General features: G+C 38.3%; 1 protein-coding gene across 7 annotated transcripts in view; it reads right to left on the bottom strand.

Moving 5' to 3' along the window:
- DGKH (diacylglycerol kinase eta) overlaps nucleotides 1–18,478 on the bottom strand; it is a 104,484-nt gene that overhangs the window by 13,133 nt on the left and 72,873 nt on the right. For 4 of the 7 annotated variants that reach the window (XM_053455455.1, XM_053455456.1, XM_053455453.1 and 1 more), the window contains 16 exons: nucleotides 17,729–17,835; nucleotides 17,120–17,245; nucleotides 15,695–15,797; nucleotides 14,035–14,197; nucleotides 12,731–12,839; nucleotides 11,445–11,584; nucleotides 10,874–10,958; nucleotides 10,380–10,471; nucleotides 9,000–9,099; nucleotides 7,834–8,113; nucleotides 7,277–7,408; nucleotides 4,542–4,664; nucleotides 4,246–4,363; nucleotides 3,272–3,382; nucleotides 2,664–2,760; nucleotides 1,373–1,480 (listed from right to left, as the gene is read on the bottom strand). In XM_053455455.1, the coding sequence (XP_053311430.1) occupies nucleotides 1,373–1,480; nucleotides 2,664–2,760; nucleotides 3,272–3,382; nucleotides 4,246–4,363; nucleotides 4,542–4,664; nucleotides 7,277–7,408; nucleotides 7,834–8,113; nucleotides 9,000–9,099; nucleotides 10,380–10,471; nucleotides 10,874–10,958; nucleotides 11,445–11,584; nucleotides 12,731–12,839; nucleotides 14,035–14,197; nucleotides 15,695–15,797; nucleotides 17,120–17,245; nucleotides 17,729–17,835 (1,994 nt within the window). The remainder of the gene's footprint in view (nucleotides 1–1,372; nucleotides 1,481–2,663; nucleotides 2,761–3,271; nucleotides 3,383–4,245; nucleotides 4,364–4,541; nucleotides 4,665–7,276; nucleotides 7,409–7,833; nucleotides 8,114–8,999; nucleotides 9,100–10,379; nucleotides 10,472–10,873; nucleotides 10,959–11,444; nucleotides 11,585–12,730; nucleotides 12,840–14,034; nucleotides 14,198–15,694; nucleotides 15,798–17,119; nucleotides 17,246–17,728; nucleotides 17,836–18,478) is intronic. The other 3 variants (XM_053455454.1, XM_053455458.1, XM_053455459.1) reach the window with 2 other exon arrangements.

The following is an 18,478-nucleotide window of genomic DNA, read 5'->3' as shown; positions in this document are numbered from 1 at the left end:
TACCAAAAGTATTAGAGGTTAACCCATTAAGGACCAGGGTTATTTTACAATGTTGCTTTTTACAATATATATTTACAATATTGTTTTTTTTCCCAGGACAAGTATCTTTTAAAATTAAATCACTGGGTAACTGCGTCCAATCACGTTTTTAAACGTGCCTTTTTGGCAGTTTTTTTTTTACTGGCAAAACTGCTGAGCAAAAATATCTATTTTTTAAAACTTGACAGCCCAAAGTATTTTAACACTTTTTAAACATTTAGCTGCAATCTGTGTCAAACATTGTAGTAAAATTTAGTATTTTTTCCCCATTTTTAACAATCACATATACAAATACAGAATTTCGTAATATTTTTACCTGGATACATGCAGTTACTGAAACAACTTATGATTTCTATTCAGCAACATCCTGATTGTGGCGACACGGGGTATTGTATTTTTAACAGAGATGTACCAGGTACACCTTCCATTGCCAAGGACCGATTAAGGTCTCAGTCTGTACATCAGGAAAAATGGGCAGACTAGATGAGCAAAACCCTATATGCATTTGCATGCAATACAAAAATAATTTAAAAGGAGACAGTCATATGCACGTGCTTGCCGGAGCAACCCTTTAAATAAGAAGACCAACAACATGCTTTATGTCGAGTTTCACAAGATAGCAAGTTACATCAAGACGAGAACATTGAAGATTTATGGAAAAAGCAACCTATCACCATCCTTCTTAACTGTAGCGGTGACCCATTTTTGCTTTCGCGATAGTGTTTATTAGACTCATTTTGGTGGGCCAAACATGACTATTAGATACCGCCTCTACGGGTAAAATGCATCATCTTTAGGTAAGCATAGTTTGGGCTTAGATCATAAGTCATATTATATATAATAAGCTATTCCAACATGTAAATATACTGCAGATTTACATAAAACAGCAACACATTAAAACTGAAACTGGGATATGTCTTGTGTTCTTGGTACTTACTGTGTAAGCTGAACTAGTGATTAAATGTGTGGTGATTGCACAATCTCCCTTGTTTGCCACATTAAAGAAACTGCACTCTTTACATATATATTATTGCTAATAATGTAATTACATTATACAAGTACAGACAAAGGAGCATGTCTAATTACTTTACAGAAACATCCACATTCCAGAATGCCAATGCTACAAAATGAAAGGTAAAGAGGACTTCTAGCGAAGAGCTGGACCTCGTGACCAGGTAGCTAGACCACACTTATTCAAAAAAGCTTTTGTTTAGTACCAAAACAAGCACAAGAGAGGACAAAGTCTCCATCAGTCATCCACAACAGAATATGTGTTGCGAACAATGAAAGCAAAACCTTATGGAGATAACATAATTCTCTGCGTAGAACTTACATCATCCTCTTTTGTTCCTCCCCAAAAATTGATGCCACCAGCATAGCTGGGAATATTTAGAACTGCAATTCCCTGGAGGCTAGGAAGGGGGATATACTGCCCATCACACTGCAGAGGACAAAAACAACATCTATTAATTAAGCATCTGTACCTTTACAGGCTGACAAGTGACAGTTACTCATGAAAAAGCGAAGTGTCAGCTTAAACGCCTTGAGGGACGCACATGCCGGAATACTCGTACAAGCGGCCGGACAGCATTCCACCAGTTTGGGGAAGTCTGCAGTTTCTATATGCTTGTTTATTCAAGAGATAGGAATCCAGTAAAAGTGACATAGGGGAACATTTTCAATTTTAAAATTTCCCAATATTAACAATCTATACAATTCTTCAGCAGGTAAAATGTTGACTTAAATATATGTTATACTCATTTGCACGTGCTAACATGGAACCTAGCCCTGCCAGGTTATAAGGTTTCTTACACTATGAGGCAAATAAAATATCAGGTAATAAAGTATTGTTTAAAGGGAAACATTTATTTGGAACTAGTATCTGATCAAACATATGTTTTAACATTCTTTTTAATTTTGTTTTCAACAGCTGCCGTTTATAATGTTCTTATGCATCTGCACACTGGCCACTTGTACGTGTTCTAGCGCTGGTATTTCATCCCAATCTACTTGAGATACAACCCGGCTACTTATCATATCGGTCAAGATATAAAAGCTCAGTCTGACACTCAGACTCGTGAAACTATATTGAGGAATAGACTTTATAGCAAAGACTAAGCTCGATGTGGTGATTGAGCAGGAAAAGTCACTCAGGATATCACATGACTGAGAACAATAGCCGTGTCCAGGTCTGCAGATAAAGGAAGTTTATAGGAATAAAAGGAGATAAAGAAGAACATACTTTACAAAGTATTTGAAAAGGGTGACCATAGCAATCCTCTCAAACATCTCCTAACATGAAAACCTTTAATGCAAATCATTTTTATTCCTTTTTAAATAACTTTACTAATGTGAAGAGAAGGAATATGTCGCTCCAGTTATCAGTATTGGCTTTCAATCTCTTAGTTAGCTGCTGGCCTTGTCTTGTGTCTTGATTCACACATGAAATGCCTAAGCTGAGCTTGCAATTATCCTCATCTACACTTATTATTATGTATTAGCAGTTATGAAAAGAACATCACTCTGTAAAAGCCATTACATAATAAACACGTAAGAGAACAATTATTAGGCAAAATAAGAAGAGCACTGGTCCATAGATTGAGCCCAGAGAACACACCGCTTACCTCAAGCTGAACCTTTTGCTCCAGGTTCTTGTAAGTTCTTTGCAGCAGTTCTTTGGTACCAAGCACTCCATACCACATCATGTTCTTCGTTCGGCTTCTGGAAATAACAATATATCGATTTAAATAAATGTTATCGAACTAGGCGTCTGTCACTCAGTACCCTAAGCAGACGACAACGTATTACAATAAAGTCAAACGAAACTCACATCAAACAGGTCAAAAGTAGACCAGAGGCGGCTCTAAGTATTTACGGGGTCCTTAGCTAAATAATTCAGAAGAGCTCCATTTCAAACACAAGTGATGAAAAAAGTTTTTTAATAAAAAGTTTAATAAGATTACATATTATAGTGATATAAAATTTAAGGGGGATATTTATCTCACTCTTTCCACATCCTCTGAAGAGGACCTTTAACCACCTCTGGGTAAGTAATAATTCATTATATGTACAATATCTCCTGACACATTTTAGGAAATAGGTTTATAAACTGGGAACCAACATTATAAATTACCCTATTTAATATAATTATTTTGAACTCCCAATTAAACATTAAATTAAAATTATTTTTAATGTACTATTCATTTTTTTGGGTAACTTATGATCAGATTACCTGCATTTTTCAGGGTGTTCTTCTCGTTTGTTGTTAAATTCTAAGGAAATCTTTGCATCTAAGCCAATCCCAAAGTAATTGTTCATCACACACTTTTCTGAATAGCCTTCTCTGTAAGAGCAAACATTATAAAGTTAACAACTTTAGACAAATACATATTAGAGCCAAAAACACTCTTCTCAGATCTTCTTAAACAGAAGGTGTGATCTTCAAACACTGCACATCTGATACAGATTTATGTCTCGCGGAGATCTGCCACTTTAAAAGCAACATGACAAAATGAAATGCAATGTTCTAGCTACTTTGTGAAATGTAACATTTGTCACTAAAGGAAGTATTACAATCACAATTCCAGGGGCTGATCAATGCTAAAACAGTTTAATTCTATATCTATGTAGTATAAACGATCTGTTAAGGTTAAAAAAAAAAAAAAAACATTAAATGAAATCCAAAAACAAATAAGCCGTCATCTCAATTGGGTCTTCTGTGTTTGTACTAGCAATTGTGAGAAGGCTTAGAATTGTGGATAGGGCTGATGTTATAGATGCTTAGATTACAGACAGCCGACATCTTTGATTACTAGCTTTTTTAGGCAGGTAGGATAGGAGTGACATATCGGGTTCATGAGATTCTTAACCACTAAGGAATACTCCATCTCACCAGTTTTTTTTATTTTTGTCCTTTTAAGACTTATTTCCTCTAATTTAGAAATTAATAAAATTACACACTTAGGGTAGTGCCTATAACACTATTCAGTCCTTTTTTAAGTGTACTAATAAAAGTCAAGTTTCAGAGTAAATCTAGTGAGATGACATTTTACTTGCTTAACATACTCGAGAGCGCAATTCATTCCTTGTCTCAGTGGAACTACACCTTTAAAGTGAGCATAAATTTGTACCATCATATTCAGAAATCAAGGCAGTTTCAGTTTTACTGATGGCTGCCCTTTATAGATTAAAATAATAATATCTTACAGTGAATCTGGGTCTGGATCAATAAAAGGAGTAGCACCAAAGCTGTCAATGTTGGCCAGCAACATTTTGTTGATGATGGAGCTCCCGGCAATGGAGGCTGCCAGCCCTGCCCTCAGCCCTGTTTGACAAACCAACGGAGACAAAGTGTCATGGGAATGGAAAACAGAGTGAACAAAATCCGAGCAAAAAAGTTTAATCCCATATAAACATCATAGGCCATAAGAAAGTAAAGTTCTTGAGTATTAAATGACATTATGATGTCACTTTGATACTGGAAAGCCATTCCCTTGGATTACCTGGGCATATGATCCTAGTGTTCAGCACAGGGAGGTTTTCCTTGCTGGTCACTGCAGTAGGACTAGTATGGGAAGAAGCACTGCGGCTTGTGCGTCTGTCTGGTGACCGCGGAGCCGATTTTACTGTAATTGGCAAAAAGAAAAAAACAATATGTTAATATGCCTAAGTAGCAAGAGCCAAAAATGCTGCCACAAAATTACAGCCTCAAGGCTAATATTTCCATTGTACCACATTAGGAATTAATGACATTTCCTCTGAATTGCTAAATTTTTAGTACTTTGTTCCTCCTTATACACAAAAGGCATAAAAAGCGATTCTGGAATCTGAAATGCGGTTTTATCACCACTGCAACCGGTCTAATGGCCCATTAGATTTTATGGTGATAAAGAACTTTTAAACTCTATGGGCACATCCACCACCACAATCCTAAACTGCCTGGCACAATAGGGGAGACGTATAGATGCTTCACCTTATGCAAATAGTTTTCCTCCAAGAATTCTCAGACGCTTCCAAACACCAGGCACTTTCTGCACTTCCGTTAATATTTTTCTCTTTATTTTAAGATATATATGAGAACTATTTTTCCTGCAAATTTGCACTTCATGAGATGTTCAGAGCTATTCAGAAATGGCCATAATGTGGCAGAAATAGGCATGCAGACATATTAGGAGTCACTATAAACAGCTTAATAAAGTAGTTCTTACACCACTAAAGAGGAATGCATATTATAGTACTCTGCGGTCAGTGGTGAGAAAGCGCTCCTATTGAAATCAATAGGAACTTTTTCTGAAAGGGTCTGACAAGACCCCCACCCTGCAAGAGTCACAGCATGCATGGAGAAAGCGGTAAACATATAGAAGGATTCTGCAAGGGAAACACCACGGAAGTGTAAAAAAAGGGCCAAACAGCTATCATATACAATACAGTGCATATGATGGATGGCGTGTCCCTTTAAGATGAGAGATCATCACAAAAAAGGGAAAAAAATAAAAATCATATAGTATTTTTTATTTTTCTGTGATTTCCAAGAGAGCCCTACATGTACCAATGTAAGTTTATTCCAATGGCACTCACAGCTGTTGTAACCTTTGTACAGCTTCACTTTTATACAGCCTCTGACAATGTACTCCGTAAAGCCAGCATTCCCCACCGATCAGCTGCTCTCGGTTATGACGGATGGGATTCCTGGGGCTACGCGGCATTACAAATAACCTTTTACTGTTTGTACTCTGATAAAACTAATGACTGAAAATGGTGTCATTGCTGCAGGTATCTGCATCCTGAGCTCATCGAATATTATTAGATACTATTTTCACAAATACACAAGCTTCAGTAAGAGGTCTTCTAACTCAAAGTCACCTTAATAACCAACAAGGTTAGCTGTCATGAAGGGAAGATCACAGAACGGCAAGACGAAAGCGGCTTTACAGAATTATTCTGCAGAACTTTCTCCTGCATTTAGGGTCTCTCTGTGCTAATCACACATACACGATGCCGGACTTTCTATAATCCTAGGTCAAGGAACCTACATCTCAATTAGGTCTGATTTTATCCGGCTGCCTGCGTACTCTGTGAAGAAAACCAGTCAGTGACTAAATATATTTAGCGGTGAGTAGCTCTGGTGCTTACAAAAATAGGAGAAGTATTCTTAATGAACACAGGAATAGAACAATATCAGAGGAGCAGAAAGAGCAGCAGACTAATTCAGGCCAGCAAAGTACACAAACACGCACACCCAAATAACAAGAAAAAACCCCAAATTTATTCTTATATAAAAATACCTATATAGCATATAAATATCCCAAAAAAGGAGCTACAGAAGTACAAATACTAAAGCAGGAAGCCAGCATATACCTAAATACATATAGCTTACAAGTCATTTTGGTTAAGGTGTCCATAGACTGTCCATTTCTCAATTAGCCTCCGGCTACAAAACATTTCAAACATTTTTAGGGATTTCGAGAAAGCCTGTAGTTTAAAACTGGCTGCAGGGGAAGGCTGGCAACGTTTGGCCCAAGCTTATCTAATCAATTGGCCCAGTAATTAAGTAAAGGGACTCGTATAATTCATAGAAAAGAGACACAGAAAGGATCATTTAAATGCTGAATACAATCCTGGTTACCCTAGTCACTGTTGTGGTTATGTGTTAAGTTACTAATAAAACACACCGATTCCTCAGGTAGTGGCTCAAATCACTTGAAATCAGAAGCAGCCTAGAGATAGTAAATGCCTTCTTTTAGCTCAAACTATTGTAAATACAGCTATCATCACACACTGGAAATCCCTCCCCATCAAAGGCAGTTTGTATTTCTGTCTATCCGATATCAAAAAGTATAGGTATGAAAAGAAAGATATGTCAAGCCAAGTGGCCGTAACACCAGTGCTGCACAAGCAGGCTTACGAAACGCTGTATTACATATATTTATATGGAATCTGTAGAATACATAGCACTATGATAATAGTTCTACATTACAACCGATCACAGTTTAATTTTCACGAGAAGGCCAGGAACCAAAAGTGAAGGATAAAAAGATTTTAAGTATACAAGACAGCATTACTTCAAACTTAATCAAGAGAAAAGCAATACTAGTGGAAAAGGGTATTGGACAATCCCATGGCATATCCACTTCAAACCTTTGGCACTGATGTCTCCTAAATATATTTAACCGTGCTCAGCAGTACAAAACCCGTCTATTACTGTACCGCTGGCATGGCATAATGCTATAACGCTTACCAGTTAGAAGTTCTGACGACTCCTTGGTATCCTCATCCTTTTCCTCCTCTTTAGACTCTTCTAACTCCTTCCTATAATCCTCAGGAGACTGATTTGCTTGTTCTTCAGTATGGGCATTCTGTTCATCTACAACTAAGAGAACATGGAGACGCCATTACTGCCAAGAACGTCTCCGTCAACAGTCACATTCTAATAAAACTAGTGTATGCAATTAATGTGATATGCTGAATGAAGACTTTACACCGTTCTCAAAGAAGAATATAAAAAACTGTAGACATTTTTCTATTTAAATAATCTGCTTGGAATACATTGCAATGCATTTGTTACACTGAAAATAAAACTGCAATAAGGGGCCATAACCACAAACTGTTAAGTCCTATCTGTGTTAGTAGAAAGCCACAGCTTCTAACAGTACATTCACTAGTTTATAATGTATTTTAAACATTTTAACAAATGATTGACCCTGTGGCTTTCTAGGACAATGTATAAGCACATATGTTCATTTTACGTAACATACATTTTTAATCTATATTTAGTGGAAGAGAATGCACACCCACCTTTCTCGGCTTGCTCTATAATCTGCCGCACTGCTTTTTTTAAGCTGTTGGCTCGCAGCATGAGTTGTTCTCGGGGTTTAAAGAGTTTGGGGGTGGAAGACTTGGCTATGTTTTCTGCTAACTGCTCCTTACTCTCACACAAAGAATCTTCACTGGAAAATTCATCCTCAACTTCTTCCTCTACAATGGGGGGCGTAGAATGTGACAATAACGGGGTGGCCTGCGCTTCTGCGTGGAGTGTCTGAAGGAGCAGGTCCAATTTTTCATTTAACGTCGAGCACTAAGAAGGTAAAATGGTTATCAGTATCTGCCAAGCTCTAGAACGCAGAGGCCAGAGGGTCATTTTAAACATATCATCTAACTGGATCTAGATCACCAGGCATATATGAAAGACGTAAATGATTCCTATTTATTGTTTTATATAGCACCATCACATTGGCTAGAGCTGTACAATGGGTAGGCAGGACGTAAGTAGTATATAACATAACAATTTGGAGGGCCCCGCTCATAAAGCTTACAATCTAGAGATCTTACCCAACTAAAAAGGTATATCACACCCAATAGAACATTCAAAAGACAACTACTGCCTTGAAGTAAACCCTAGTTTGTTATTATAGAAGTTACATGTTAGTAGAAAAAAAAAAAGTAAAATTATCTGGCTACATGAATGGAGAACACTTAGTTTGGAATTACTGTATTTGCCCGAATATAGGCTGCACCCCCCCCCCACACACACACTAAGTCTTTAAAGTGGGGGTGCGGCCTATATTCGGGGTTTAGCACAGGAATGCGCAATTCGTAGCGCCTGACGCCCGAGACATGCTGTTCCGGGCACCGGGCAGGCAGCAGGGTTAGGATACAGATCCCTCGCAGCGCTGCAGGGGACCTGCATCCTACTCTCCGATACGCTCAGACAGCCTCCCCTGCCAGCACTTTCCACGGTAAGTGGTGTGGGCAGGGGCACAGGCAGGCTGTTTGTGGGCGCTGATGGCACAGGCAGGCTGTTTGTGGGCAAAGACCAATTACTGAATGACTGCCGGAAGAAAAACAGAACGTGGAAGCTAAAGCAAGCTATCTACTGTAAAATACAAGTTAATTGGTAGTACTATGTGAAAATCATGTGGCTGAAAGCCTGCACCAATCATTATAATACCTCCAAAACTCACTTTTAAAGCCATAGCTTCTGCCTCTTCTGTGTTTTCCATTGGTTTCTCGTATGTCTTCCCAACCTTTGCAACAAAATCCTTTACAGTCTCACACAAAACCCTAAAAACATAACATCTCACATAAATGAAAGGAAAACAATGAAAACAAAACTACTCTGTGGTGTATTCATTAGACTGATAGGTTGTAGGAGCTGAAACTTTAGAGTCTTTGGCATAAACTATGAATTATAAAGGGCCCTTTATAACGGATAGTTACGTTTGGCACATTCAGCTCCCCTAAACACTCCTCACAAACTGTGATCACACCTGTAGATTGCAGCTTTCCAAAATATATTTGCCATAAAATAACAGCATGGTTATAAAACTCGCATTGGATAAATGATCATTCAAAATCCAAATCCCCTCTATCCAAACTCCCCATAGTATTCAATAGTATTTTATGTAAAAAGTTTACAATAATTTACTCTATATGGACAAAAGTATTGGGACAGACCTCTTAATTATTGAATTCAAGTGTTTCAATCACACCCATTGCACAGGTGTATAAAATCAAGCACCTAGCCATGCAGTCTGCATTTACAAACGTGTGTGTGTGTGTGTGTGTGTGTGTGTGTGTGTGTGTGTGTGTTCATTCTGAAGTGCTCAGTGACTTCATGCGTGGTACTGTGAAAGGATGCCACCTTCTTCAGTTTGTGAAATTTCATCCCTGCTAGATATTCCACGGTCACCTGTAAGTGGTATTATTGGAAAGTGGAAGCGTTTATGAACAGCAGAAACTCAGCCATGAACGGGAAGACCACGTAATGTCACAGTGCAGGGTCACAGAGTTCTGAGGCGCATGGTGTGTAAAAGTCACCAACACTCTGCGGATTCCACAGCTGAAGAGTTCCAAAGTTCCACTGGCATTAATATCGGCACAAAAACTGTGCGACGGGAGCTTCATGGAATGGGTTTCCATGGCCGAGCACTGCATGCAAGCCTCACATCACCAAGTACAATGCCAAGCGTCAGATCTAGTGGTGCTATGCTTCTTACTTTGTGTGAACAGTTTGGGGAAGGTCCTTTTCTATTCCAGCACGACCGATCCCAGTGCACAAAGCAAAGTGCATTAGTGTCCCTATACTTTTGTCCACAGTGTGTATGTAAAACACACACAACATCTGGTTATATATTTAAATCTAAATTTTCCTAACAAGTTCTTACAGAAGCTTAATTACCATGATAAAAACATCTTCCACAAATATTACTGGGATCTATTTTTTGTTATTTTGATGACAAAAACAATGGCCACTATTGATATAGATCAGTATTTCCCAGGATTAAGATGAAGCTATCAAAGCTGCAGTTGATAATGGCGTAGTAAGGCAAATAATGACTCACTTAGCTGAAGATATGACCACAGAATGCTTATCTGAATTTAGAATTTTTGCCAGATGAGTGGCCACTGAATCTTCATAAGCAGATATCTGAAACTTATAAAAAGAAAAAAAGTAAGAACCAAAAGAAAAACAAATCTTTACCAGTTTACATGATATTAAAGAGTACAAAGGAAACATTATATTAATAGTTGCGTGAGATAAAGTCTACAATTAGCGCTGTGGAATAAGATGGCACTCTATAAATCAATAAATAATATTAAAATTAAAAACATTGGAACAGCAAGGGGCATGTGAAACTGCCACTGCAAAATCTCTCAGTACACAAAATTTCGTTAAGTCAATATACATTGGTCCAAGAGAAGATGGAGTTTTTAGTCAACATTGAGGAGTTTATTTTTAACACTTTATTGGGCCATCATAGAAAAAGATGTGATTGTATGAGCTCCTTGCTGGAGTCCCTGCTTGGAATGTGTATATGAAGGAAAAGGAACCTACTTGACACTCCTCAGATTCCTCTTCTGAAGTTATTGGAATAGAAGGCTTTGAAGGCAACTTAAGCTCGTATGACATAATGCTCCACCTGGAATATTAAACGTATGGAAACTGTCTCTTTGTGATTGGAATGAAAAACAGAGATAATCTTGTTCATACATAGACAACAAAAACATCACAAAGAACATCCACTCAGACATTGACAAATGATCAGCAAAGGGAATTTGAAACCATGGACTCAAAATCACTGGTTGGAAAACAAGCTCGATATCATTGTACGTTTACACGTCCATACGACAAACCGAATGAATAACGGTGTACAAATATCTGAGCCATCATTATGACTCTATAGGTACCCGTCTACATTCAGTCTGTTTCTGTATGGCATTGACAAGGCTGGACAAATGAAAGTGGAACCAGAGAGGCATGCATCCCTAGAACACCAAAATAATGGTGCAGCATGCTAGGCAGCAGTACTCCAATTTAGCATGGTGTTGCTAGCCGGCTCCTAGGTATACAGCCCCGGACACACAACACATCATGGTTTCCCCCGCATGTTGGCTACGGGTGTTACCTGTCAAGCATTTTGGTGCTGGCCCGTTCTAACTTTTCCAGAATCTGTGGCAGCTGTGTATCATCATCACAAGAACCTCCCCACCCAAGAACACGGGCCAAGTCATTTCCAGTACCTAGGGGAAGCACTCCAAGTTGACACTGGACCAAGAGAAAAGAAACCGTTTGATATAAGAAAATACATTAAGAAGCATGCAGACACGTAGGTTCCTCAAGCTTAAATTGAGCAGAGCCGTTTTTTATGTGTTTATAACCACATGAAAGCTTTTGGAAAAAAAGGTGGTGCATTAAAAAATGGGAAAGGACAAATACTGTAACATTTCTAGTATAATATACACAATGTACCCCTTTTTCAAGCGTTCGGAAAATGGGGTGCATAACAAATTTGTTTATGCCGCATGATCGGTCCATGAGAGTGATTGTGCAGTGTTAATCTCTTTGAGGTTGTTCGTTATCCTTAAGGGGCACTAATCAATCACAAACAAAATTAGATTTCTGTTCCGTAAGATGCATTCCATTTCAGCTTTATTGGTGTTGGGTAATTGCATTAACATTAGTATGTATTCTGTGGTATGCAAAACAAACATCTTTAGCAGATCTGTCATTTTATTCTTTCCTCTGAAGATTTAATCAAACTTTTTTTTTTTTTAGTTTCTATGGCAACAGCCTACCACCAGTGCCTTCTTGTGTGACACAGAACAATTAAGCGATCTAATTATGGAACAGACAATTTTACATTGTTAATACATTTCTGATAAGGGTTTGATTGTTTAACAGTACTAGAAATTGTGTTTCTAATGATCCATTGCGTTTCTAAATTGTTAAGGGACAGCACCTTTAAGTTATCAGGACTTATTGAAAGGTTAATGCAGAGAAAGGAAAACGGATCTTGGGCTTGCACAGCACGTTAACTGTGTTAATGCAAACTACACACTGCGGGAGGCAGCCGACACTGAATTCTTAATTAAGCGTTTGTGTTAATTAAAACACACAGGCGCTCCTTAATGCCCATCAAAGTAACACATGGGGAAGCTTGATGGAATACATCAAATGCAAATAAGTATCTGATGAGCATTCTCGTTAGCAAGGATTTTGAGTCATCTATGAACCACACTACAAGAACTCTGCCTTTACAGCTATCGTTTTAAAATATGGGTACTATATACACGAACAGATTTGGTAGGATGGGCTAAAAAGAGGCAGCAGCAATAACTATTGCAGGGACTACAGGTATAAAAAATTAATAACTTGATATCGTATTTTTGGCACGTCACTTCAAACACATACCTGCTTATGCAAGCTGAGCTTATCTATTTCCGATAACACCCAACCGACACTTCCATCTCCTCCACACACAAGAATTCGGAAATTGTCAAACTTCTGGAATAATCGTAAACTATGCCGAGAAGGATTAAAAAAAAAAAAAAAAAAACACCACTTTAAATCAGTGACAAAATGTAATCTTTGCTTTAAGGAAAGAAAAATACCTAAATAAACAAATTTAAAGACCAACTCTTCAGTGACATTTAATCTGCATCAAACAACTGAGAGGCAAAGGAATCACACAAGAACCCCATTCCTACAACAGCACTAGAAATGTATAAATCATCATAAATCATGATAGACTAGATTAACTACACCGATTACTTTAATCTTGGGGAATGAAAGATTAGGAGACAGGTAAATCTGTTATTTCAATACCAACATTTAATAAGCTCAATTTACTTAGGTAAAGATCTATCTATCTATATATATATCTATCTATATATATATATATATATATATATAGCTATATATCTTTACCTATCACACACAAATGATATCTACCATCCTTAAAGCAATAAAATGTGCTGCAACAATCTGTCAAACAAAAGAAAAGTTTAATAATCCAAAGGGGTAACTGCACACCTCCAAAGAGTCCCTCTTTTACACAAAAATACCTCCTTCCTACCCTCATATCCTTTTCTATGAGAAACATAAAATTTGACAGCAGGTAAGAACCAGTCACTTCTAGTCTGCCCATTGTAACTTTAATAAATTAAAGGATAGCTTTAGGTCTATCCCACGCATGTTTAAATTTGCTCTCTGTATCACCTCTACCACTACTAAAGGGTGGCTGTTCCATTTATCTGCCACCATCTCTGTAAAGTAAAACTTCCTCACATACAGAAGGTTTGGCTGTAAAACAAAAATGCTAAGCCACAGAAGTTACAGAATTATGAGAATTAAATCTCTGCACTTAAGAAATATATACCAAGGAGAGTCTGTTGGTGTCTACAATTAAGGCTCACCTTTTAATATAACCAAACTTAAAGGAAAAGAAACACACCAAGAAGCTAATTTATATATAAATAGTTAATTGGCTGTAAAACATTAAGGGTATCACAATAATACAATAATGTATGTATAGAAAGCCAAAAATGTATTTATAAATTAAGTTGCATTCATAAAAAGCATTCTTCTTTGTTTAAATACACTACTCCATTACAAAGTCACATAAAAAGTCTTGGAACAGCAATATAAGGCATGCCTCTAACCAAATAGCTCCACACTCATCAAGTTTTGGGAAAAGCATAATTGTAATTTCTTACCCTAAATGAGGACCTCCATTCATCAAGTCAAACACCTGAGCAGGATTGAGCAACTGTTTGAAGCGCCGGAGGAACTTTACACCCTGATTGTCTCCACTTTTTGAATTGACAAAGACTAGGAGCGGACTGGCACAGGAGGGAGGGCAGGTTGCCTTCCAGAACCCTAGTGGATCAACAAAAGAACAATGATCAACTACTAAACAAATTATTTTTATTATTATTATTTATGCGTTCACTCCAAGGCAACATACAAAAGTAAACAAATAAATAGTTTGTAACCCCTAATCCCGGGTGTAAGGTGAAAAATGAGTTAATGGTTGTGAATTAAAAAATAACAGAAAGTAGCCAGCTTTATTACAGAATTATTGGGAAAAATGTGTAAGAATTATTGTTTGACACATTACCCTCAGCTTTTTGGAGAAATACCTTAACATACACATTAGCTTTCGTACGCGGTGTCAGCATACAGAAAAATAGCCCGTGGCTGCCCGTTTAACTGGGAAGAATGTAACATGTTAGGAAGTGGCAGGCAGATGGTTTCACCGCTAAGGACATGTATGTGATTTCATACATCTCAAGACATGAGGATTTCAGCACTTTCTTGGAGTGACGGTTCATCAAGTAAGTTTGCGATAGGTTGAAGGTGGCCTTTGATGTGAGTGAGGTGTTGTGGATGCAGTCAGTGAGAAGAAAGTTGAACCAGTCATCAGAATTTAAGATGTCTTCTTAAGACTTCAAACATTGTGTTTCTCACCCTCAATCCCTCTGACACTGTACGCTTCATGGATGGCCCTCTTTTTTAGGCGCTCAGACAGTTTGCTGGGTATGAGTGCATCACAGTGTTCTACTCATATGAATAAAACCCCACCCCAAGCCACATCACTGCAAACAGCGATGTCCCACTTTATTTAAAAGGGAAAAAAGATCATGTAAAACCAGCGCCTATAGATAAAAAAAGAAAACCCGTAGGATTAGATGGTATCCTGAGATCTAATCCTGACACCAGTTAGCGAGAAAATAAAAGCCTTCAGCTGAGAACTTGACACGTTTAGAACTCCCAGTTTCCCTTAAACTACACTGTTTTTTTTATATAACAATGGGAATACTGAATATTTTATTGTGTGCTACTTTCACGCCTCCACTATACTGACCTAATTTTGAAAGACGGCATAGAGTATAATTAGCACTGTAAGAAACAGAAGAACCAGGAGAAGACTCATGGGCATCCTATTTTGTGCCACTAGGGGATACCAAAGTATAACAATACACAATTATCTGTAAAAAGCTCAAGACATGAACATCAATAATAAGCTTTCACTCCAAAGCAACAGAAACTTAAAAATACTAAGTTAATTCAAATTTGTGCGAGTATCATATATAGCACAGGAGTAATTGCCTGCTATAATCTCAGAGAACTTTCAATTTTTAATGTGATAAAAGCTTAAAAGAGAAAGATTTATTTTCTTGGCTCGAGAAAATACATTTGAGACTGGAATTAGCAGCCGCCACAAAGACTGTGATGTACTTCTGGATGAATCCGTAATGAATTGCTTGTTTGGAACCATGCAAACTAAAACAAATAAGCCTCCAACTCAAATAGCCAAGACTTCTGATGTGGTTGGTTATCAGACTCGAAGACACATTTTTCCCAGAGACATACCGTCAGAGTCTATGCTGTTGAGCGCGGTTGGAGGTATGATAGAAACTTTGCACTGACCAAGGGGACACTTTCGAGGGTAGAGTTCCTTGCATGCAGTGTGTACCTGTCAATACAGTATGCAGACATTAGCAACAGAAGGCATCAATCTCAAAATGTTACTTCAAATTCTTAACAAATGTCTGGGGCCTAAATTTTTTTTTGCAGGGCGCTAGTGGAGGTCGCTGATGCTGTAGACTTTATATTTAAGGACAAATTCAGAACCATTTGAAGTGAAGTATTACAGCAGCGCGTTTCCAAGGAAACTAAATACATAGCCCACCTTAACGTATAGATGTACCTGCATAGAATGGGGGGGCATGGCATTCATACGAGCTGCACAGAGTTTCATAATCCTGGGACCATGCCGGCTACGGAGTGATGTAAATTTATGGACCAATGATTTGTGTAACATAATCTAATGAAATTATGGGAACTAAAGTCTTCGTACTGGGAAGAAGGTTCTTGCTTTAGTTACAAGCTTGTGAGGGAATTTAAACATGCATGAAATGGGCAAAAGCTATTGCGAGCACAGCAAATGACTCCAATGATCCTGTTTTACCATATTTGATAAACCTGCACAAATTAAAAGTTTTTCTATACTGTAGCTGCCACAGCTGAACAATAACCCAAATTTATGTTCCGCAACATCTCCTGATTAGTCATACTCCATATATGTTCAAGAGGGCAACATACACCCTTTGCATTTTACCCTATATTAGTTATTTTTTCAGCTTAAGGGATCTGGGAGGTAGAGATTTTCAAGATCCTTTTGGGCACCTCTCCTACATTTTTGATGGGCTCCCAATAAATGTTATTTTTTTTTTATTCCCTTAATTTTTGTATTTTTTGGAAGGGGGGGAAACTTTCTTTCCCCCACTCCTCCTCCTGATAGGTCTGTGTTCATCCCGCTGTGATCAACAAGCATTGCTGATCACAATATATACGATCAGCCAGCAGGAGGAGCAATCTGAGATCCCTGCAGTGTCAGCACTGACGCCTACCGGAAGGGAATTCCTGATCCTGTCCTAAGGGGTGCAAACAGTTTAAGGAAAAATGGGCAGCCTGCCTACTTACCCGCAGTCAAATTCTATGTTTCCATGGATCTACATTCCAAGTAATCAATGTGAATCCATATATTGGTATAAAAAGAACATTTTCTAAATGTGCACACAATCTTATTTCTAATCCTATGCTCCTGCTATTTGCCCAAGTCTTATTTCCAGTAAACGTAATTATGAATCGTATAATGTAAAACCACTACAATGGTCCAGTAAAAACCACTGCAGGCTCCATACTGTTAGCAAGTTGGGGACAACGACTGATCCACTATCTACAAGAATGCAACGTCATAATTTGGTTGTGCGAATATACTAGAAAGCAGCTCACCATAGCTTTACACCAAAGGCACCGCCAGTCCTGCAGGCGTAACACACTGCCACATGTTTTGTCACAAACCGCACACTTGGCACTTACTGGCAGGTTCCCCTCTAACCACTGGTGGGGCATTGCTATCTGAAAGATGAAGAAAGACACAAACATTAAAAATGTCTAGTAAACCAAAATCAGGACATCATATGCCTCACAATGCTTTTATATGCAGTTCATATAAAACACTGATCTACTCCTAGCGCATGTCACTTTGGCTAAGAAAAGTGTAGCTAAACTCAATCAGATAAATGGGATTATTGACCGGGGCATGCACGTGAAACAAAAAGGGCTTTTCTATGAAGCCTGTCCTGACTAAACACACCATTTTATTAGAATATAGTGACAATAGTAATTTCCATCCCATTTACATATGAATCTAAAAATCTACGTCCCAGCCATTAACATACTGATCTCGAGGTGACCCAGACATGAAAACAAGTGCTCCCAAACAAAACATACAAGACTAGCAACTGGAACGCCTAATAACAGTTAGCACTTGTCTCAGGACTTGAACGTGTACTCCCAAGGGGTAAGAACGAGAAAATAGCAGAATATAATTGTACTCACACCATCCTCATCCTCAATGATGTCTTTACCGATGGAGGCGAGTGTCGTCCACTTGCAGTTGTTTGTTGCTCTAACAGCACACCTTTTATGTGCTTTAAACTTACAGACTGGAAGGAAAGAAATAAGATGCCATTTCAGTACATGTGAGATCATTGACAAGATCCTCAACATCTGTTCACAAGTTTACAAATATAGCTCAACTGACGCAGGGGGAGAAAAAGCAGTTATCAAACATTTTTAACGCTGGGCTTCTCTTAAAGTGATGCATCAATATCAGTAGTTATATGGTGATACACACACATATACAGATAAGATTATTTTCTAATAAATAATAAACAAAGGATTCTTCTGCAAAATTAAGTCTGAAATCCAGCAAGGAAACATCCTGAACTTCCATGTCCATTACTTGCCTATGCCCTCCAACATTTCAGGTGTCCAAATTGGGACACCTGTATTGAGTGTGGCAAGTGGCAGCGCCATTAGCCAGTCAGGGGCGATTAGATGCCCTCCCTAACCAGCCGATGAGCCCCACTGGAAACAGCAGGACAGATACCTGGGGACATGGGGACTATGCCCCAAAAGAAAACAGGACTATCGGGAAGTGCATTATATGGACAAAAGTATTGGGACACCTGATCATTACACTAACAGGGACTTTAATGACACCACATTCTAAATACATAGACATTAATCAGTAGTTGGCCCCCCTTTGCAGCTATAACAGCTTCCACCCTTCTGGAAAGAGGCATG

Source organism: Spea bombifrons, chromosome 2, assembly GCF_027358695.1.
Source record: "Spea bombifrons isolate aSpeBom1 chromosome 2, aSpeBom1.2.pri, whole genome shotgun sequence".
Classification (NCBI taxonomy): Eukaryota; Metazoa; Chordata; class Amphibia; order Anura; family Pelobatidae; genus Spea; species Spea bombifrons.
The sequence above is the reverse complement of the archived record's forward strand: the minus strand, read 5'-3'. Positions and strand labels throughout refer to the sequence as shown.